The 22,609-nt window shown below is 41.5% G+C and overlaps 1 protein-coding gene across 7 annotated transcripts in view; it reads left to right on the top strand.

The window, feature by feature from the left end:
* The window catches only part of BRE (brain and reproductive organ-expressed (TNFRSF1A modulator)), a 512,734-nt gene that overhangs the window by 382,034 nt on the left and 108,091 nt on the right, over positions 1-22,609 (top strand). For all 7 annotated transcript variants that reach the window (XM_011972582.1, XM_011972586.1, XM_011972584.1 and 4 more), the window contains 3 exons: positions 6,541-6,640; positions 10,682-10,752; positions 14,284-14,366. In XM_011972582.1, coding sequence (XP_011827972.1) covers positions 6,541-6,640; positions 10,682-10,752; positions 14,284-14,366 — 254 coding nt within the window. The remainder of the gene's footprint in view (positions 1-6,540; positions 6,641-10,681; positions 10,753-14,283; positions 14,367-22,609) is intronic.

The raw sequence follows: 22,609 nt of genomic DNA, 5'->3' as shown, positions 1-22,609 counted from the left end.
CTATTTCAGTATATTGGTAGGGAGTAGACTTTTTAAAATTCTACTTCATCTTTCTGTGAAAGAATTCCTAATGAAAAAGGACATAGGCTTTGGAACCAGAAAGACCTGGGTTCAATCCCACCTCTGCAACTTACTTGCTGGGTGATCTTGGATGAGATACTTAGACTCTTAGACGTCAGTTTCCTCATCTGTAAATGGGGCTAATTAGGTCTACTTGGCAGGGTCGTTGTGAGGTTTAGAGATCATGAAGTGCCCAGTAGAGTGTCTGGCAAAGGTGGGAACTCAATAAATAACAGTGAGTTGTTTCATAGTAATGGCTTTCCTGGCAGGCCACCAGGAAACATAATCTGGTATTACAGAGTGCCCCAGATTCTTGAGGTCCCTGGCATTCCTCTACTTTGGAAGGACTTATCATTGGTACCTTAGTCATGTGTTCAGAATGGGAAACTCAAGTCCTTAGACATAGTTAGGCATACAGTTAGTGTTTGTTGAATTGGATTGAAGGCAGCACACATTGCCTTAGGATTTCTCTTAGCTTGGAGGCTACAGGCTGCTTGTTTCTATCATCCTGGATGTTCCCCTTTCCATGCTTCAACTTCCAACAGCCCCTGAATCATACTGTGGAGGAGGCAGCCAGGTCAACTTCCTCTCCCTCAGAACCCAATTCAGGGGCAAAAGCAGGATGCCAAGGCTGACCCAAATGTCTCTGACAATGCCTTGTCATGACCCTTGGACAGAGAAGACTTTTAGAGTAACGTCTCTCATAGAGTGCTTGGTGCTATTTTTGTGTTAATGTAACTCTAATTGGTACTCTGACCATTTTAATGCTTTGAGAGAGATGTCTTTTTTTTTTTTTTTTTTTAAGAGACAGAGTCCCACTCAGTCATCCAGGCTAGAGTGCAGTGGTATAAGCATGGCACATTGCAACCTCCAACTCCTGGCCTCAAGTGATCCTCTTGCCTCAGGCTCCTGAGTAGCTGGGACTATAGGCACATATGATCATGCCTGGCTAATTTTTAATTTGTTTAGAGATGGGATCTCGCTATGTTGCCCAGGCTGGTCTCAAACTCCTGGCCTGGAGCAGTCATCCTGCCTCAGCCTCCCAAAGTGCTGGGATTACAGGCCCAAGCCACTGTGCCTGGCCAGGTCTCTTTGAGAGTGGTGCTATCCCACTGAACTGATGAGAAAGTTGAGTAGAACTAAAGAAAGAAAACTTGACAGAAGCAAGAATTATGATTGCGAATCACTAGCTCTTCTGATTTTCTCCAGTCTAAATTATGTTTTGCTCATTTTACTTGACCAGTAAGGTAAAACCCCACGTGGGAGGAAAGGGAGTTGCTGTTTCATAATGGGTCAGAATCAAAACCCTATTGTCCCAAGTCAAGCTTTCAGACAGGCTGACTCCCTGCATTTTTCTGTGTCAAAATAAAAACAATTTATTTATGCTATCACGTTGCAGCCAAGTTAAGTCTTCAGTGCAGTCATGCATTGCTTAATGGCCAGGACACGTTCTGAGAAATGTGTCGTTAGGCAGTATTGTCATTGTGCAAACATCATAGAATGTACCAACCCAAACCTAGATAGACAGCCTACTACACGCCTAGGCTATCTGGTGAGCCTATTGCTTCTGGGCTACAGGCGTACACAGCATGTTCCTGTACTTAATCCTATAGGTAATTGTAACACAATGGTAAGTATTTGTGTATCTAAACGTATCTAAACATAGGAAAGGAACAGTAAGCATACGGTATTGTAATCTTATGGGACAACTGTCACATAGGGGGTCCGTCATTAACTGAAATGTTGTGTGTGGGTCATGACTATATTAGAGATGTGATAATTTGCAGACAGACCGAAGTTCACAAAGGACTCTATGAGTTTCATTTGCATGGAAAAGACTAGTATTAATACATTCCATATAGACAGTTCTTACATTTAAGTTTTAGAGCCAAGAAGACTACCCTGGAAATGCTTTTCTGGTTTCATTTTGGCCTATTTAATTACCCCTACCTTTGGAAAAGATTTTAAAACTCTGGCCTCGTCCTTCTAATTTATATCCACAGATTAAGTTTCAGTTCTAAGAATTATCAACTAATTTCATGTTTTATTGTATTCCATGAAGAGATAGAAGGTACCCTCTCATCAGAACAGCCCTTTTCATCCTTTTCGCCTCCCAAGTGAAGCCTGAGCCCCTGCTACACCGATTTCCTTCTCACCCTGCTTCCTCACCACGCCACTCTGCAGGTCAGGAGTATCAATGCCAAGTGGTCCTTTTCATCTCCTCATAATTCTTCCCCAGCCACTTAGTGGGTTAGTCAGGCCCTGCCTTCTCTTCAGCCAGCCCTGCAGTCCTGGGAATGTCTTGAGTGAGCCCTGGAGTCTCTGCACAGGGTGAGTTTCCTGTTGTACATGCTCAGCCCAATATTTTTTGATTCATGAATATTAAAGAATTAGAGATCACAAGACCTTACCACCATCTTGCACCCTCTAAAAACATAATGACCCTTTATTTCATGGCACTTGACTTAGTTTATTCAGCATGATCAGGGCAGCATTCAGGCTATAGCAAGCCTGTTAAATATTTACCCATGAGGCGGATATTTATACATGAATCAGCAGCACTTATCAGTGTGTGACACTGGATGTAGATTTTGGACCCTTACAAGCTAAGAAACTACTGAGTTAAATAAAGGGTGAAATGACGTCCTTTAAAAAATAAACTCTCAGTTAAAACTATCTTTCATAGTGCCTAAAGTGCTTTACACTTGTTGAGGCTCACCCCGGACAGCCAACCAAATCATTCAGAATCAGACCTGCCAGAGTGGCTAGTCCGTCACATTTAAGATCAAATGAATCTGATTGTTTGATGGTTGGGTTGGGAGAGTACTGAGATATTAACAAAATTAAGAGGAGATCCTGCCTTGCTGCTGTGTGGGAAATTGTAAATGAAGATGAGCCATACATCACAGTGTCTACTTTGGTGACGGTCTGAAGGCTCTAGGAGCCCCTCATCATACTGGGATGCTGGCCTGGCTCACTGATAGCCAGATCCGCTGTTTCTTTCCATCCCTGTAGTCTTTCATGATTAAAGATCCCCCTGCTCTCAGGGAGGTAACATATATCAGCAGAAACAGCCTAGACTCTGGTGACAGGCAAACCTGTGTTCAGATCTTGGTTTTACCTCTAATTGTGTGAACCTAGGCAGTATTTTCTGTTCTCTCAGCCTCAGTTTTTTCACATGTGAAATTACAACAATACTTCCCACCTCTTTGAACTATGGAGAGCATTTAATTAGATAATATGATAAAGCACCTAGCAACATGTGTTAGTTCTTGGTAGTGACCAAAGCAGGGTGCCGACACACGGGCCTGGCAGCAGAACACCTGGCCTTTGGAGCTCTTCACACCTCTGCTTTTCTCCATCATTACAGGTGATTTTTGTCTAACGACTGTATTTCAGAATGGCACAATCAAAACAGAGGGAGACAGTTTCAAGTTTAAAGGATTACTCAGACTGTTTTCCTTCCTTGCATATAATTTAATGACTGTAATATTTTATATAATTCAAAGCCTATTACTGTCAACTCCAGGGAAGTGTCCAAATTATTTTCTTTTTTGGAATTTTATTATGCCAAGGATTGTTCGTCTAAGTGAGCTATGAGTAGCTTGGATCTTGTCATTCTCTATGTTATACAGATATTCAACCAGTAGCTACAGGACGTAAATATTGTATTTATTTTTCTTGCACTATGGATTATTTTTTTCTTAATCAGCTTTCTATCCTAATGAAATCATTAGAACCTTCTGGTTAGATGTGTGCCTTCTGTGTTATTTGTGCATACAAAAAGAGGAGACAAAAAGCCTTCCTCTGGTTTATAGGAAGTCATAGGAATTTTCGTAGCTGTCTTCAGAGTTTAAGCTAAATCTAATCTAATGCCTACTCTAAGCGTAGCAAAAGGAAATGATGGCCTTGCTGATTCTAGGCAGTTGCAGAATGCAGATGATTCATTAATGTCATACTTAGTCAAACACTGTCTTACAATTTTCTCAACTGTCAGAGTTGTGCTTTTAGGTTAGATCTGAGTAGAAAAAGTCAATATTGAATATTTCCACTCCACATTGACTTCCTTGTGTCACTTGAGATTTTGTTCATTTAGACTTTTTATTTGCATGAGCAAACACAAAATTCATTTATTTATTTATTTTGAGATGGAGTCTCACTTTTGTCGCCCGGGCTGGAGTGCAGTGGCACGATCTTGGCTCACTGCAGCCTCCACCTCCTTGGGTTCAAGCGATTCTCCTGCCTCAGCCTTCCGAGTAGCTGGGATTATAGGGGCCTGCCACCACGCCCAGCTAATTTTTGTATTTTTAGTACAGACAAGGTTTCACCATGTTGGCCAGGATGGTCTTGATCTCTTGACCTTGTGATCCACCCCCCTCGGCCTGCCAAAGTGCTGGGATTACGGGTGTGAGCCACCATGCCCGGCCCCACTCAATTTATTTTTACCAGGAAAATTAATTTCAGAAATCTGTAGTCAATAGAGAGACAGGATGGGTTTGTAGTCCTTTTAGTAGTGTTTTATACATGTATATGCACATTCACATACATACTCCCTGTATCACAAACCCTACACTGAATCAAAGTGCCCTAAACTCTTTCTTGGTTTGTGTGTTTGTTTGTTTGTTTGTTTGTTTGTTGAGACGGGGTCTCACTCTGTCGCCCAGGCTAGGGTACAGAGGCACGATCTTGGCTCACTGCAACCTCTGCCTCCAGGCTCAAGTGATCCTCCCACCTCAGTTTCCTGAATAGCTAAGGCTACAGGTGTGCACTACCATGCCTGGCTAATTTTTAAAATTTTTTGTAGAGATGAAGTCTTCCTATGTTGTCCAAGCTGATCTCGAACTCCTGGACTCAAGTGATTTGCCAACCTCAGCCTCCCAAAGTGCTGGGATTATAGTCGTGAGCCACTGCACCTGGCTGCCCTGAACTCTTTAGAAATGATTTTCTAGCCGGGTGTAGTGGCTCACACCTGTATCCCAGCACTTTGGGAGGCCAAGGCGGGTGGATCACAAGGTCAGGATATCGAGACCATCCTGGCTAACACGGTGAAACCCCGTCTCTACTAAAAATGCAAAAAATTCGCCTGGCGTGGTGGCGGGCGCCTGTAGTCCCAGCTACTTGGGAGGCTGAGGCAGGAGAATGTCATGAACCCGGGAGGCGGAGCTTGCAGTGAGCCAAGATCACGCCAGTGCACTCCATCCTGGGCGACTGAGCGAGAGTCGGTCTCAAAAAAAAAGAAATGATTTTCTAGGCAGTTATTGTCACACCTTTTTCTTCCACTTACAACCTTGTAACTGTGGGGTCTTGGATAATAATCCAACATTATAAATAAATAATCACAACATTAAGAAGTAATCACAACATTAAGGGATTTTAGGGATTTTTAAAAATATCCCATCGTATTACAGAGAGGGTTTAGGGGACTTATAGAAGTATATGCATTAAAATGAAATTAAGAGAAGAAAAACAAGCTAAGGCAAAAGGAAAGGGAGCATAGGAAAGAAGATGAAGTGAAGATTAAGGGTGATAAATGAAATGTATGCTTTAAAGTTCTGAACAATTTCTTTTAATAATTGTGTGCTGGTTAATTTAAACTGAAAAAAAAGAGGTTTTTTTGTTTTTTTTTTTCTTTTGAGACTGAGTCTCGCTGTATCGCCCAGGCTGGAGTGCAGTGGTGTGATCTTGGCTCACTGCAACCTCCGCCTTCCAGGTTCAAGCTGTTCTCATGCCTCAGCCTCCTGAGTAGCTGGGATTACAGGTGCCCACCACCACACGCCCAGCTAATCTTTGTATTTTTAGTAGAGACCAGGTTTCGTCATGTTGGCCAGACTGGTCTCAAACTCCTGACCTCAGGTGATCCCCCCACCTCAGCCTCCTAAAGTGCTGGGATTACAGTTGTGAGCCACTGCGCCCGGCCAGAAAAAAGGAATTTCTGAAAGATCTGGAAATTATTTCTGAATCAACATTGTATCTTACTACTTGGATCAGTGATTATTGACTGCACCTTCTTGTATACCTTTTGAAATACAAGATAATGGCCGATAAGCTGTAGAATTAGTCTCTTTAGAACTCTGTTACAGTGTTGCAGCAATTCATTTTAGTTCAGTTTCAGTGTTTAATGAATAACTTACCTGTGCCCAGCAAAGAATTGGGCATAATGAAGAGTATGAAAGTGTATGTTTCAGTAATACCTGCAGCCCATTGGTGTTGGTAAGACATTTACCCATCCCATGCCAATCAAAATTTTCTAATTTGTACTGTTGCATGTTATCAATGATGTATAATGCAAACATGCTAGTTTATTAAAATGAATTAAAATGCAGAAATGTAATCATAAAGTGAAGCCCATGTACCCATCGTCATTAACCTAGGCAGTCGGTAGCCAGACTTTGATGAGAGAAGCCGAGTCTGCTTGGGGGTAACACTTCTTAAGTTGCTTAAGCCCTAAGAGAAGTGTCCATTGTACTCTTGTCCTTTCAGTGCACTTGGAGGCTCCTCAGCTCTTCATATCCCAGCTTTCCCAGGAGGAGGATGTCTCATTGATTACGTTCCTCAAGTATGCCACCTGCTCACCAACAAGGTAAAAGCAAGTCCCCAACTCATCCCTCTTGTGAGATTTCTTCCTCCAGTCCACCACGTACCCAGAATCATCGTGCATGCTCCATCCTTCTCAGACCGTCTGCTCAGTTTCAGCCTCTGTATAGACACCTGCCCTTCCTACTGTGAATTACAGTTAATCTGTTTCTCTCTCTATTTCTTTGCCCTCCTTCTTCCTTTTCTAAGGATTCTGACCCCCTGTTCCAGTCTTATCTTCATCTCTTAACTTTGTGTCTGGGATTTAAGTCACGTCTTTCTTGAATTTCCTTTACCCAGTTTTTGCCAGTTCTTGCACCTTCTTAAACTTTAAAACTTTGGAACCCCATTGCTTCCCAATTATCCAGAGCATGCATGCGTGTGTGCTTGTGCTTGTGCTTGGCAGTAGTTGATATCAGAGTAATTGTTTAAAACTGCCTTCATCTTTCTCTGCATTTCTGTACTTTACTTTTTAATAGTCAGCCTTTGATTCTTCTCGTCATACCTGGGAGCAGTTCACTAGTGTCCTTTGCCTAGGGGCAAGATTCCCAAGTCAGCTGGTCTTTTTTTTTTTTTTTTTTTTTTTTTTTTTTGAGACGGAGTCTCACTCTGTAGCCCAGGCTGGAATGTAGTGGCGCGATCTCGGCTCACCTCAATCTCCGCCTCCCAGGTTCAAGCCATTCTCCTGCCTCAGCCTCCTGAGTAGCTAGGATGACAGGCACCCTCCACCACGCCTGGCTAATTTTTGTATTTTTAGTAGAGATGAGGGTTCACCCTGTTGGCCAGGCTGGTCTCGAACTCCTGACCTCAGGTGATCTGCCTACCTCAGCCTCCCAGAGTGCTGGGATTACAAGTGTGAGCCACCGCGCCCAGCCAGTCAGCTGGTCTTACACTCAGTCAGATGACCTAAAGCTTCTCTTAGCTACATGAATAAGCCATTACATTAGCAAGTAGCTGAGTCTAATGGTTATTGTTAGATGTTTCCAAAAAGTATAAGAATATACTTGTTAATGTCCAGCTAGTATATTTAGCTGAAAACTAGCGATACTGATGCACAAGCAATGCTGACTCTCTTTCTTCTCCCACATAGACTGTGACTCAGTTTGTTTAGTTGCCAGAGTGCAGTTTTCTTTGCTCCTGTTGACTTGTTCACATTGGCTTGGAAAAGTAGATCTTTTGTTTGTCTCTTTCACTCAAAAGATAGCTCACTTCTATATAGAAAATAGTTTAAAGGTACAATAATCTTTCAAGAGCTTCAGTATTATTTTTCAAATATCAGAGAAACTAAAATCTAGCAACTCCGCCGTCTGTGGGCCAGGCACAGACTCCAGGCTTTAACCCTCATGCAGGGGTTGCTTCTCATCAGACCAAATTTCCCCAGCCTCTTGCCCTCCTGCAAAACTGATTGGAGGACAGAATTCTTATTTACATTCTGGGGCTTTGCACTGCCTTCAAATCTGTGTCCCAGAATTATAGAGAAAAATGCAAATTTGGTCTTCTAGAAGGGAGAAGAAAAGCCTTTTTAAAGCTCTCCAATTGAGATTAATTTCTAGTCATACATTTTCCTCAAAAAAATTATAACACCGTTTTCCCAGAAATATAAGAATCAGTCAATTTTTCTTATCTGGTTTCTTTCATTAATTTTACTTGTCTTTTGAAATTGGTGTTCTTCTGTTTGCTACAAATGAGGACAGTATGGGCTGCTTTTAGAAACAATCTCTTCAAATGAATTTCCATAATTATATTGGAATCTATCTTTATAGCCAGTTTTGTTGTGGGTTTCTGTTAAAATGGTTTTCTGTTTTTAAAATCAAGTATACAGAACTGTTTTCATCCCCTTTTTAAACAAAGCCACTTAAGCAAACTTATCATCTGCTTTTCTTTTCCCAAAATAACATTTCTGATCCTGCGTTAAGCCTGCAAAGTAAGCACTGTTTTTATAAATTGACATAAACCCCTATTATATAAATAGAATTGTTTTACATTTAAAGGGTACAACATGGCTATCAGTACCAATTGTGTCAAGGTTATTTCAAGCACTTTATCTTGAGCTTTTGTTAGCCGTGGAAACTCAGTGTGGCTATAGCCAATATAAACAATTTTGGGGGTCTCTCCTTCCCACCATTTCTTCCAGCCATCATGAGAACATTATAAGGAATGTGTTTTCGTGTTAGAAGCTGGTGGGCAAATGACTAACTTTCAGATGCCTAGCTTAATGAGTGCACAATTTTTTTATAGAAACTGTCATTGGGTGATAATGAGGAAATATAAAAAGGCAAAGTGAAATAAAATCTCCTATTGTAATACTCCTTATTCTGATATTAGAATTTTAAAACTAGAGAAGCATTATTCTGCCTTTTTTAATAGGAGCTCAAGATAACCAAATAACCCCATTTGATGAGAGAAAGCTCTTTACAGAGAATGTCAGCTGATATATGCAAAAGGAATGATGGGATTCAAAAATCATCATTTTACAGTCCCTAATGAAATCATTGATTCAGACAAGGATCTCCAATAAATACTAAAGCCATTAGGTGAAAGGTTGATGGGAAACGAGGTCTTCCCACGCTTCAGAGGGTAGGTCCATAGACTGTTCACTGTGGCAGAGGGAACATTCCCTTCCAGTGGAGTGGTCTGGCTATCATCACCTCAGCCAAGTGATCAGGCCCAGTATCATCTGGGAAGTTTTCTTGCCAAAAATGTTCAAACTGGACCTAATCACCCTTTAGCTCTAATTTCTAATTTATTGGAAATACAGAGAGTAAAGGAAAAAGGAAGAAAACAGAATTGAGACATTCTATAAGACTACTAGCCCAATTTCTTTTCTTTTTTCTCTCTCTTTTTTTTTTTTTTTTTTAAAGAGATAAGGTCTTGCTCTTTTAAAAGAGATGAGGTGGCCCAGGCTGGGGTGCAGTGGTGCCATCTAAGCTCAATGCAGCCTTGAACTCCTGAGCTCAAGCATTCCTCCTGCCTCAGCCTCCTGAGTAGCTAGGGCTATAGGTGCATATCACCATATCCAGCTAATTTCTTTTATTTTTTGTTGAGATGAGGTCTGGCTGTGTTGCTGAGGCTGGTCCTGAATTCCTGGCCTCAAGTAATCCTCCTGCCTCAGACTCCCAAAGTACTGGGATTACATGCGTGAGATTCCGCATCTGGATATAGCCCAATTTATTTGAAAAATCAGTGTCATATATGTGCATGCAGGCACACACACATACACACACTCAAGGAGGTACTATTTATTATAGATTTAGAAACTTAAAAGGCATTAAAAACAAATGCCTGATCCTTAATCATACATTGCTTTTTAAAAAACATTTTGAGCCAGACTCAATGGCTCACACCTGTAATCCTAGCATTTTGGGAGGCCGAGGCAGGCTGATCATCTGAAGTCAAGAGTTCAAGACTAGCCTGCACAACGTGATGAAAACTCGTCTCTACTAAAAATACAAAAATTAGCAGGGCATAGTGGCGTACTCCTATAATCCCAGCTACTTGGGAGGCTGAAGGAGGAGAATCACTTGAACCCAGGAAGTAGAGGTTGCAGTGAGCTGACATTGTGCCATTGCACTCCAGCCTGGGCAACAAGAGCGAGACTCTGTCTCAAAAAAAAAAAAAATTAATTTATTTTAATTCTTTTGAATTAAAAAAATAAAAATAAACATTTTGGGGACAATTAGGAAATTTTGAAAATGGACAGGGTACTAGATGAATTCAGAGACTGATGGCTCAATTTGTTGGGTACGATAATGGTATTGTGGTTATGTAGAAGAAAGTTTTATTTTTTAGAGATGCATACTGAAATATTTAGGAGTGAACTGTCATGATGTCTCTCATTTGCTTTGAAGTGTTGATTGATAGGTTGATAGGCAGATGGATGGCTGGAGGAAGCAAGTAGGCACAGTAGTCATAGCTGTTGAATGTAGGTAGTGGGAATACCGGTGTTCACTTTACTATTCTTTCTGCTTCTCTGAATCTTTGTAATTTCTTATAATAAAGCGTTTAAAAGCTTCCCACTCTACTTCTCAGCTTTGGGTTTCTATTCCAGGTGCAGTACGTGATTCAAGGGTATCACAAAAGAAGAGAGTATATTGCTGCTTTCCTCAGTCACTTTGGCACGTAAGTTCTGCTCTGTTTGAACGATATACCAGTGATGCCCTCGCTTGCTGATGACCTCAACATGGGACTTGATTGACAAAATAGCAATTACTTCTTACACATGATACTTTTTTTTTTTTTTGAGACAGAGTCTCGCTCTGTCACCCAGGCTGGAATGTAATGACATGATCTTGGCTCACTGCAACCTCTACTTCCCGAGTTCAAGCGATTCTCCTGCCTCAGTCTCCTGAGTAGCTGGGATTATAGGCATGGTCCACCACACTGGCTAATTTTTGTATTTTTAGTAGAGATGGGGTTTCACCATGTTGTCCAGACTGGTCTCAAATTCCTGACCTCGTGATCCGCCTACCTCAGCCTCCCAAAGTGCTGGGATTACAGGCGTGAGCCACCACACCCGGCCTCACATGATACCTTTTTAATGCTACTTTGATCCTTTTTGGTATGCTGTTCATACCAAAGCTCCCAGGATCCCTTTTTTTTTTTTTTTTTTTTTTTTGCCCCTTCGGTATTCTTTGGCAAATAGTAGAATCAGATATCTTCCCTAGAGCAGCAGCCTGGACAGCCCTGAACACAACAGTAGTAATGGTGGTGACAGTCACTTGTTGTAGAACTCTCTACAATTGGCATAGCACTTTTTACCTCCGTGCCCTCATAGTAGCCATGGGGTGAACCAGGCAGGCATCACTGACACATTTAGTGGAAGAAGCTCTGAAACTGTGGTAAGTTCAGTAACCCAGTGGAAGTCACACCCCTAGAAGAAGTGGAGCCAGGGCAGGAACCCCATTTCCCCAGGACTCAGGCCTCCTGATAGGACTCCACTGCCAACAGTGCCACACAGATCTGGGGAGGAAATCCAGCATTCGATGCAAAAGCTGTGGCTCGCACTCGAGGTTAGGAGTTGAAAGCAAGCACCGAGAGGGGAGAAGGAAGCCTGTGATACCATGGGCGCCTCTGGCTGCTCCATCCCTGTGCCTTTGCCCTTTCCTTCTGGCTGCCTGTGGCCATGCTGCCCTGCAGCCCTGTTTCCTTAAGTAAGTCAGAGGCCTGATCAAGCTTCTCCTTGAGCTTTGCTCAGTGGGACAGGGAATGGGTTTTCCTCACGATCTTTAGAAGGTGGAACATTCTACCCATTGTGGGTAACTAGGCAATAAGGGTTTTAGAGGTCTGATGATAGCCCACCTTATTCCACAGAAGGCTTATAAATATATAAATATATCTAGTAATACAAAATTAAATTTTTAAATAAGGAAATTAGGATAAAAGGAAATTAGGAATAGGGAAGAGAAGATGAAACCAAGAAAATGATTTGTCACCCTCTGGGATATAAGAAAATTTCTGACTCCTCAAACCAATTTTAAGACATTTTTCTCATTCCCATAATGGAATTTTTTGTTTCTCCAAAATAGAAGTGTCAATAACCAAACAGTATGATGTCTCTCACATGAGTCTTTAATACTTACGATTTTTTTCAGCTTTGTTTGTGAACATTTTGAGAAAGTACTTTTGATACAAATAGTGGTTAATAAATAATACCATTGATCTTCTTATTTTTAAGTGAGATTTTCTTCAGTATATATAATTGAACATGAAGAAGCTGGCACAGTGGCCTCCAGAATGGAGTACACACACTGCAGAAGTTACACAGCTCACTCTATTGGAGTACAAGAAAAATATGAAAACTACATTTACATTTGCTTTCAAATCTCACTTTTTAAATATACTTTTTTCTGTATATTTTATTATGCATGTAGTGCAGTAATATACTAAAATGGATTACATACTTGTCTTTGCCTATGGGATGCAGGATCTGAAAAGTATTGATTATCAGCACTATAACATTATTGGGCTAATTATAAATTCATAGAGAGGCCAGGCACAGTGGCTCACGCCTGTAATCCCAGCACTTTGGGAGGCCAAGGTGGGTGGATCACCTGAGGTCAGGAGTTCGAGACTAGCCTGGCCAACATGACAAAACCATGTCTCTACTAAAAAATACAAAAATTAGCCTGGGCGCGGTGGCTCACGCTTCTAATCCCAGCACTTTGGGAGGCCGAGGTGGGTGGATCATGAGGTCAGGAGTTTGAGACCAGCCTGGCCAACACAGTGAAACCCCATCTCTACTGAAAATGCAAAAATTAGCTGGGCGTGGTGGCGGGCGCCTGTAATCCCAGCTACTTGGGAGGCTGAGGCAGGAGAATCACTTGAACCTGGGAGATGGAGGTTGCAGTGAGCCGAGATCATGCCACTGCACTCCAGCCTGGACAACAGAGCTAGACTCTGTCTCAAAAAAATTAAAAAATTAAAAAAAAATTAGCCAGTCATAGTGGCAGGCGCCTGTAATCCCAGCTATTCAGGAGGCTAAGGCAGGAGAATTACCTGAACCTGGCAGGCGGATGTTGCAGTGAGCCAAGATTGCAGCACTGCACTCCAGCCTGGGCAATAGGTTGAGACTGTGTCTCAAAAATAAATAAATTCATAGAGAGAAATATAAACTAAAGAATTATCAACTTAAGATCGGAATGATATACCAACCATTTTTTAGCAGATCACTTACCCTTCAGTGTCTTAGTTCTTTTACCTTTACAAGGAGTGTTAACTGTTCCTTCCAACTTAAACTGGGAGGGCATCAGTATCAGTGATCTGATTGGCCGGGTTTGGTCAGGGATATCGCATCTCTAAGGACATCAGAGTCCTCCTTGTATGGATGAGAAAGAAAATTATATCTGTCCTTAGCGTGGTTAGTATTGTCCTATTATGGCGACATCCTCCAGGTGCTCAGCTCTTGAGGGAAATGGATGAGGTGAGCCTACAGAATTGCTCCTGGCCCCTTCAGAGGTCAGGGGATGTTCTCTTTTGACACATGAAATATGCGTCTCCCTTCCTGAACCCAGCATTCACCCATCTAATGTTGCTATTTTGCCTTGAGCCCAGTGGGGAGGACAGGGGAACACAGTGAAAGGGGACACAGTTGTCTGGGGTGATTACCCTAACCCAGCTCAAGAAGAAAAGTAATATATAATACTAAATTTACTAATACTGTCATCGCATATTACTGTGTAGTGCCCAGTGGAAGTCAGACTTAACAATCACTGTACAGGTAGTATGCTGACATTTGGGATTATAGTGTCATTGCTGACTTGATTTCTTAATATGTCCTTCTACTCATAATTAATGTAATAACTAACATTTGTGTAGTATTTTATGATTTATCTTATTTGTTTTTCACAACCCTGTAATGAATTTTGCAAATATTTTTATGCTTGATTTTCTGGTAAGGAAACTAAGGCTGCAAAGGTTAAGTGATTTGCCTGAGGTCATAGTAGATAGTCAGTGGCAAAGCTGTGACTTAAACCTAGATACTGTCGTTCCAAACCCCAGACCGTTCCTGCTTTAATCCTCACTTGCCTTAAACCCGTCTCAGAGTCAATAACCCAGACTTCACGAATATATTCTTTACTTGGTTTTATTGCTTTTCTACCTTATTTTTATGAGGGTTTTTTTTGTGTGTGTGTGTATGTTTTTATTACTCAGAGGTGTCGTGGAATATGATGCAGAAGGCTTTACAAAACTCACTCTGCTGCTGATGTGGAAAGATTTTTGTTTTCTTGTACACAGTGAGTATACTTTTGCTGTCAGCATGTCAGCATACATTTTTAAATGTCCGAAACCACGTGTAATAATCAGTGCTAGAACCTTTTGTGTCCTGTCTCAGTTCCTTTTACGGTAGCGTATATATATTTATTGTGGGATATTAAAGAGAAAGTATCTCTAGACCAGTGGTTCTCAACCACTGGAGTGATTTTGCACCTCAGGGGATGTTTAGCAATGCCTGGAGACATTTTTGATTGTTATGACTGAGGGGGTGGGGATTTGCTACTGGCATCTAATGGGTGGAGGTCAGCGATGCAGCTAAACATTCTACAACGCACAGGACAGCCCCTCACAAAAAAAAAAAAAAAAAAAATTATTGAATGCAAAATGTCAGTATTGCCAAGCTAGAGAAACCCTACCCTAAACAGATTTCTGTTTCACATTGTGTTTTCAGTATCAGGCCTCAGGACTTTTGGGATTATTAGAAACATACCTGCTGTGACCATTTGGTTATCATCCTCATTCAGTGAAAAGTCTGCAACTTTGATAAAATGTAATACATAACTTAAAGATGGGGCAATGCTTTCATGTATCCCCAACATCATTTCTTCATGTTCTTCTGCATAGTAGGCATACTTAATGGTTGTTGTCACAGAGTAATCCGTCAGTCCGTAAGCATCGACCCAGCTTTCTCTTGATAGATAATTTAGAGTCTTTTTGTTTCCTAATTACGTGAGAACCAGTGACCCATGGAGTCAGGTTCAAGTTTCAAGTTAACTGAGACCTTCATTCTGTAGTAATTTGGTATGTACAACGTTCAGTCTTCAGGCCAAGGCAAAGGAGCCAGCTTTCCCAGCTCGAGTTAGAGAAAAGCAGTGGGTTTGAATTGACTTCACTCAAACCCATGGCTTTTAGAACTGACCCTATGCCTCAATAAACTACTGCAGGAGGAATAACTTCGGCTATATTTAGCCAAAGGCATCAGACAGTATAAAGATACAGACTTCAAGGGATTTTCCTTCTGCAGCAGATTTACCTTCTTCGTTGTGATTTGCTTCGGTTAAAATAGTTCTTCAGTTCATTTTTCTACCTGATTGCACACCAATAGATAGTAAGGGAAGAAACCAATAAAGCATCCATAGTGGCAGGAAGAAGAAAACTTCTAAGTAAAACCTTATCTTGGTAAAATTCACATGGAGATCATGGAGCGCAGGCCACAGTTTTAAGGAGATGGGCCCCTCTGCCTTTAGGTGTTGCCCAACAACCACCACTTTTCAAGCTGTCATGCACCTTGTCACCACCATAACCTACAATGTGGAGCCAGGTCAGGAGGAAGCCCCACAATCAAGGCCTCCTGGCAGTCTCCTCTTTGCTCAGTCTTCGATGGCCCTGCTAATCTGAGCTGAACACTGGTACTGCAGCCACCACTTTTGATTCTGACCTTATATATCCGTGCTTTGGTTTGGCATTCTGAGGCTTAATTCCTTTGTGAAATCTCACTTCCTATTTGCTGTATTCACTTTACCTTACCACGTTGGTCCCAGTGATTCTTTCTCTAACCTGATGACCCGGCGGCAGATCTTGATTGCTTCCTTAATTTACTAATATCTCTTGTGACTTGGGAAAGTTGTCTGGTGTGATTATCCTAACTCAGCTCAAGAGGGACCTGGGCCTTACCTCAAATGATGGTGGTGACGGTCTCATGCCTCCTGAGTGGCTGTGGACAACTCCATCACAGCAGGACAGTTGCAAACACTAAGATGAATGCTTCAATCAGTTCCTTCATCTCAAAGTGACATAACAGCCCAAGTCTTTTTCCTGAATCTTTGGTCTCCTAGCCGTTGTTCTACTTTCTGTTGATGTCAGATCATATCAGAATAAGGGGAAAAATATATTTCATGGCATTGCTCAGTTATAACCTATGTTTTCCACATGCAGCTCAAAGATGACTATTCTAGTGGTTGCTAGCAAGAAGAAATTGTCACTTGCAATGATGGTCAGGGATAAAAGAACATTCACCTCTCAGCTTCTGCCAACTCTTTTGTCAGTACATTCAGTATTGTAGCTATTGCTATTGCTTTTGAAGGTCTATTCCCCACAGCGTATTTTCTCCTTGGTACCATGTGTTCAGTATTTCTTACAGCTCCTTCTCCGCCTTTCTATCTTAGCTTTTCCAAATCAGACGTGCAGAATTGAGTCCCAAAGTCATCTTTTCATTTCATTTTGAATTACCTTCTTCAGAAACATAGACCCCCCAGGCACTCATTAGAACAGCTACCTGGAACCTTGGGAATTGTTTAATTGACTTTTTCCAAAGTGTTTCCTGGGGCTCTTATTCCTGTTCTCCCCCGGCTGTTTGGTCCCTGTCTCCTAGCATCACTGCCACACTCTTGACTCTTCTGGCAGATAAGACCCTGCCTGTGAATCAAAGAACTTTGATGCTGTTTCCTGCTCCATCACTCACTCGCAGCCTGTCTTTAAATAAATTATTTTCACCCATTTCCTTTTTTCTTATCTAAAATATAGGACCTGCTACCTCAGAGTGAAGCTTGGTTAGATAATGTGTTTTACTTAGTCATGCAGTTAAACATCTGACACTTACCTTCCTTTGGAAGCATCTGCTGGCTTGGTTACAATGCCCAAGGGACCACTTGTTCCTTTTTTTCCCTTCCATGAAGATGGGGAGGGGAATATGAGGTGGCAGAGACTTAACAAAGAACATTGCAGTGAATTATTCTGAGATCTCAAGAGGTGAAAAGGAGGAAGGAAGTGCCTGGAAATAGAGCCATTCCCCTGTGGCTGCCTCTACCACTTCATGGAGGTTGAAGACCCAGCAGGACATGAAATATCATCTCTGTTCTCCCCTTCCTCCCTCTTCTCCCCAGGCCCAGGAAGATTGCTAATGATAGGACAGCTCCTGGCAATAATTATGCACATTTTGGATGCTAGAGGAAAGAGGCACTTCTCTTGAGACAGACAGCTCTGACCTCAGACTTTGCCAGAGTTTGAAAAAGCAGATTGCCTTAAGGAAAAGCATTGCACAGATTCTGGGATCTCTCAGGAGGTACGGCAACATCCTAGCATTCTGGCAGTTCCAGGAATGGGGACTGTGGCCATGACGGTGTCCATGGAGCATTTCCATCCACTTATTCCTTCCTTACATCATTCATTTTCAGCATGTCTCAAATCTTGGAACTGTAGCAGGATCAGAAACTTGCTCCCATCCAGAAACTATTTTTAGGAAACTTTCCTGGCCATCATCTAAGAATTTTTCATAGCAGTTATATAGGCAGTTCCATATTTGCTAAATTATGCTTACCTCGGGAGGTAGATGTTACCTTTAAGCTAGTAGCTTTTGTGTATTTTCTTTTTTTTTTTTTTTTTGAGACGGAGTTTTGCTCTTGTTGCCCAGGCTGGAGTGGAATGGCGGGATCTCGGCTCACTGCAACCTCCGCCTCCCGGGTTCAAGCGATTCTCCTGCCTCAGCCTCCCGAGTAGCTGTGATTACAGGCATGCGCCACCAAGCCTGGCTAATTTTGTAATTTTAGTAGAGACAGGGTTTCTCCATGTTGGCCAGGATGGTCTCAAACTCCTAACCTCAGATGATCCACCTGCCTCGGCCTCCCAAAGTGCTGGGATTACAGGCATGAGCCACCGCGCCTGATCCACTAGTAGCTTTTCAGAATGCAGCATGGGAAGAGAACCAGATAGCAAGGTGAAGTAACAGAACAAAAAAAATGCTCTGGGGAAAAACTACATGCTTTTTTTTCGTGGGTCCCAGTCAGCTGCACTGTAAGTAGACACACGAGGCAGCTGTCTACGGGACTAGAGTTGATACTTGGAAGGGGAGACAATTGAGTGTTGAGATTTGTGACTGTATGACAAGCTGTCTTTTTCCATTACCTATACATCTTTGGTAAATGACCCTTTGAGTCATTCAGCCTGGACTGTAGGCCTTGTCTCCCTGGTAAAATTCCTGTTAGACCAAATTTGACCACTTTTTTCTCTTGTTTTCCTCTACCTCCAACTTAACTGAGTTCTGAGTTTACTAAAAACCTACTGCATGCTCAGTACTATGCAAGGTATTAGGGGATATAAGTACATAACTCAGAGTTGACCTTAAGATACTTACAGTGACATAGCACAGAAATTGGAAAACTACAGCCTGCGGGCCAAATCCCATGTCAGCCTGTTTTTATAGGGCCTTGAGCTAACGATAGCTTTTTTTTTTAAACAGCGTCTCACTGTCGCCCAGGCTGGAGTGCAGTAGTGTGATCTTGGCTCACTGCAGCCTCCGCCACCTGAGTTCAAGCGATTCTTCTGCCTCAGCCTCCCGAGTAGCTGGGACTACAGGCACGCGCCACCACGCCCGGCTAATTTTTGTATTTTTAGTAGAGATGGGGTTTCACCATGTTACCCAGGCTGATCTTGAACTCCTGGCCTCAAGCAATCCACCACCTAGGCCTCCCAAAGTGCTGGGATTATAGGCGTGGGACACCGCGCCCTGCCCTAGGGTAGCTTTTACATTTTAAAGGGATTGTTAGAAAACACAAGCAGAAGAATATGCCGCAGAGACAGTTTATAGTTTGCAAGGCCTAAAATATTTGACCCTTCACAGAAGTTTGCCAAATTCTTGTCTAGTTGATGAGAAAAAAGATTAGATCAAGGTGAAGTACAATGGTAGGCATTTTTAAAACAAATACTTTATGACTTGTCTACTTTATGCAAGACACAGTTATTTGAGAGCCTCATGTGTTACATGTCTCGCTCTGGAGGAGGTCTTTTTTCTCCCTCTCTGGAGCGCAGTGGTGCAATCATGGCTCACTGTAGCCTCAACTTCCTGCGCTGAGGTGATCCTCCCACCTCGGCCTCCCAAGTAGCTGGAACTATACATATGCGCCACCATGCCCAGCTAATTTTATGTAGGGACGAGGTTTTGCTGTTTCTCAGGCTGGTCTCAAACATCTGGGGCTCAAGGGATCCACCTGCCTCAGCCTCCCAAAGTGATGGGATTACAGGCATGAGCCACCACACCCAGCTTCTTTTCTTTCTTAATGAAGTCTAATGAGAAAAACAGACAATAAAGATGTAAACTTAACAAATATATAAATTCAGACAGTGACAAATAGCATGATGGAACAAAGTAAAAGGCTATGAATAGAGAATAAGAAGGAGAAGGAGTTGCTGTGACGATGGTAGGAAAGGCCTCCTGTAGAAGGTGACATTTCAGCTGAGACCTTAGCAGTGATTCAGACAGCCAAGGAAGGCGATTTCAGGGAAAGGAGTCCCTGTGCAAAAGCCCTGAGCCCTGAGGCAGTGAAGAGCTCTGCTTAAGCAGGCCTGGCTAGAACACAGTGAGTAAGGGGAAGGGCATTTGTTGACTTTTTTTTTTAGCTACCTAATGTTGAGTTACTGTCTTAGTGATTTATTCTAGAGATTACAATATGCATCTTTAACATAATTGCCTTAAGATTAATAATGCCTTCATTCTGGTAAAATAAAACGACATTGCTCCTTTTCCTCCCGCTTATTTGTTCTATTAATTGTCATATATATTACATCTGTATATATTATAATATAAACACAACAATATAACTTTTTCTGACATTGCTATAAACAATCATTTTTTTTTTTTTCTTTTTTGAGACGGGGTCTTGCTCTGTCACCCAGGCTGGAGTGCAGTGGCGCAATCTCAGCTCACAGCAACCTCCGCCTCCCGGATTCAAGATATTCTCCTGCCTCAGCCTCCTGAGTAGCTAGGATTACAGGCATGTGCCCCCACTCCCGGCTAATTTTTTGTATTTTTAGTAGAGACAGGGTTTTGCCGTGTTAGCCAGGATGGTCTCGATCTCCTGACCTCGTGATCTACCTACCATGGTCTTCCAAAGTGCTGGGATTACAGGCATGAGCCACCACGCCCAGCCACAGTCTTATATTTTTAAAAGAGAAAAAAAGTTTTCTTTGGATTTTGCCCTGCGCATTATTTCCAGTGTATCTTTGCAAGGCTTTGATTGCTGTGTTCCTCCATTTCATAGCTGTTATAATGGATTGGGGCTGGGGTGGCAGTGTTTATTCAATCTAATGAATGGTAAGGGTTCTTACTCTGATTTTTTTCTTTATTTTAAATGACTAATGTTCACACAGATGTCTTAGTATTATTCTTTCTGTATTTAACTTTAACTATCTATTTGTTCATTTGTTCATTCATTGGTTTTAAGTTGACATTAAGTATGGAAAACAGTTATTTTGTTTTTCAGAGAACACAGTTTCTGGTAAGACTTTTTTTTTTAAGCCAGAGGAAATAAACAACTTCAGACTAATTCGGGTAGTCATTTAAATAATTCTTTCCTTATAGGCCTGTAATCAAGGCCAATAAATTAGAAATCAGGACAGCTTTTGAAATTTTAAGTAAAAATGAGAAGCTTCTGTTTATTGCTACAAATGCTTCTGCCAAGCTCTGATTTTGTCAGGCTCTCCAATTCCTAGTATAACCAAGGAAATTATTTGCATTGCTGTCGCACTGTCACCTCACCACTAAAACACAAAGCTGTCGTAGTAGCAGCCACTGAGTTCCTGAGCAAAGTGAGGTAGACTTTCATCTCCCCGCTACAGAAAGTGTTATGTTGTAGAGTATTTAGCATGCAACAAACAAGATGGCTACTACATTAATCGGTAAAACCAAAACGGTGATGTTGCTCAAAACTTGCTTACTTCTTTGGATACAGATCACATCTTTATATAAAGGAATATACTTGAAGAGCAAATCAGAATCAGTAAAATAATTAAAAACCACAATGCTATGTGTTAGAATTTGTTTCAAGTCAAGTCTATAAAAAGTGTACTATTATTTTAGAATTACCATGTTTACCTCATATCAGATGTAAAGATTCTTAGTAATTTATCATTTATAGTATTAATAACTATCAGGCCAGGTGCAGTGACTCACACCTGTAATCCCAGCACTTTGGAAGGCCAAGGCGAGTAGATCACCTGAGGCCAGGAGTTCGAGATCAGCCTGGCCAACATGGTGAAACCTTGTCTCTACTAAAAATACAAAAATTAGCCAAGCGTGGTGGCACCTTAATCTCAGCTTCTTGGGGGGCTGAGATAGGAAAATCGCTTGAACCCAGGAGGCGGAGGTTGCAGTGAGCCAAGAACGTACCATTGCTCTCCACCCTGGGCAAGAGAAGTGAAACTCTATCTCAAAAAAAAAAAAAAGAAAAAAAAAAAAAAACTATCAAAACAACAGGAACTAAAATTAATTATCAACAAAATATCAAACCAATCAGTTCTCTAATATTGTTCTAAATGATAAAAGAATATGGAAAAAGAGAAAAGAAAATTTACTAAATGTCTTTTTGCTTTAATTATGAGAACTATTGAGTCCTTTAGATACTTTTACATTTTGGTTAATTTTTATACTGAGACTTCCTTGAAAATGGTTAGCTCTACTAGGCAAAGTGGTTTTCATCTTGATTATACACACAAGCACACCCTTCACCCGGTTTACAATTCAGAGAGTTCCAGTCCTTCAGCAACCACTGTCACTCTTTTGACTCAAATTGAAACTTCTGTTTCATCTTTAGAGTTTACTTCCAGAAAGCCTGTTTTGTAATTTCTGACACTAGTTTGATAATTTACTGGATTAATCTTCACTGGGAATATTGTCTTCATTATAATACCTTAGAATTACGTGACCCCTTTTAATGACCTTAAAGGATTTCTTTGAAGGAAGAAGGTTGTAAATCACTCGCACAATCATGCAATGAATTTTTCCCCTGTACCCTCTTGTATCCCTTGTATGAGTCTTTTCAGTTGTAATTATTGGATTAAGTAATTGCTAAAGCAAGTGTGTCTGACAAAGAAAGGTCTGGAAAAATTAGCAATTTTGACTTCTCAGTGATTTTTGACATGCTTTCAAATTAACAACTATAACTCAAGAACTCATCTTACCCAGTGAAAGAAAGGAAGCTGTTTACAGAGTAGCTCTTATGCTATTGATCTAGTTCAGTGTAACCTTTTCTTAGAATTAATATTAAAGTACTGTTGACATTGGTGAAGCATGGGCATTATTATATTTTGGTCCAGAGCTTCTGCTGTAGTTGAAAATAATAGTCATAACAGTTCATAGGTATGGAGTGAAGGCTGGGTGCGGTGGCTCATGCCCATAATCCTGGCACTTTGGGTGGCCAAGGCAGATGGATCACCTGAGGTCAGGAGTTCAAGACTTGGCCAACGTGGTGAAACCCTGTCTCTACTAAAAAAA

Source organism: Mandrillus leucophaeus, unplaced genomic scaffold, assembly GCF_000951045.1.
Source record: "Mandrillus leucophaeus isolate KB7577 unplaced genomic scaffold, Mleu.le_1.0 Scaffold13, whole genome shotgun sequence".
NCBI lineage: Eukaryota > Metazoa > Chordata > Mammalia > Primates > Cercopithecidae > Mandrillus > Mandrillus leucophaeus.
Note: the sequence above shows the minus strand (reverse complement) of the source record. Positions and strands in the feature narration are given on the sequence as shown.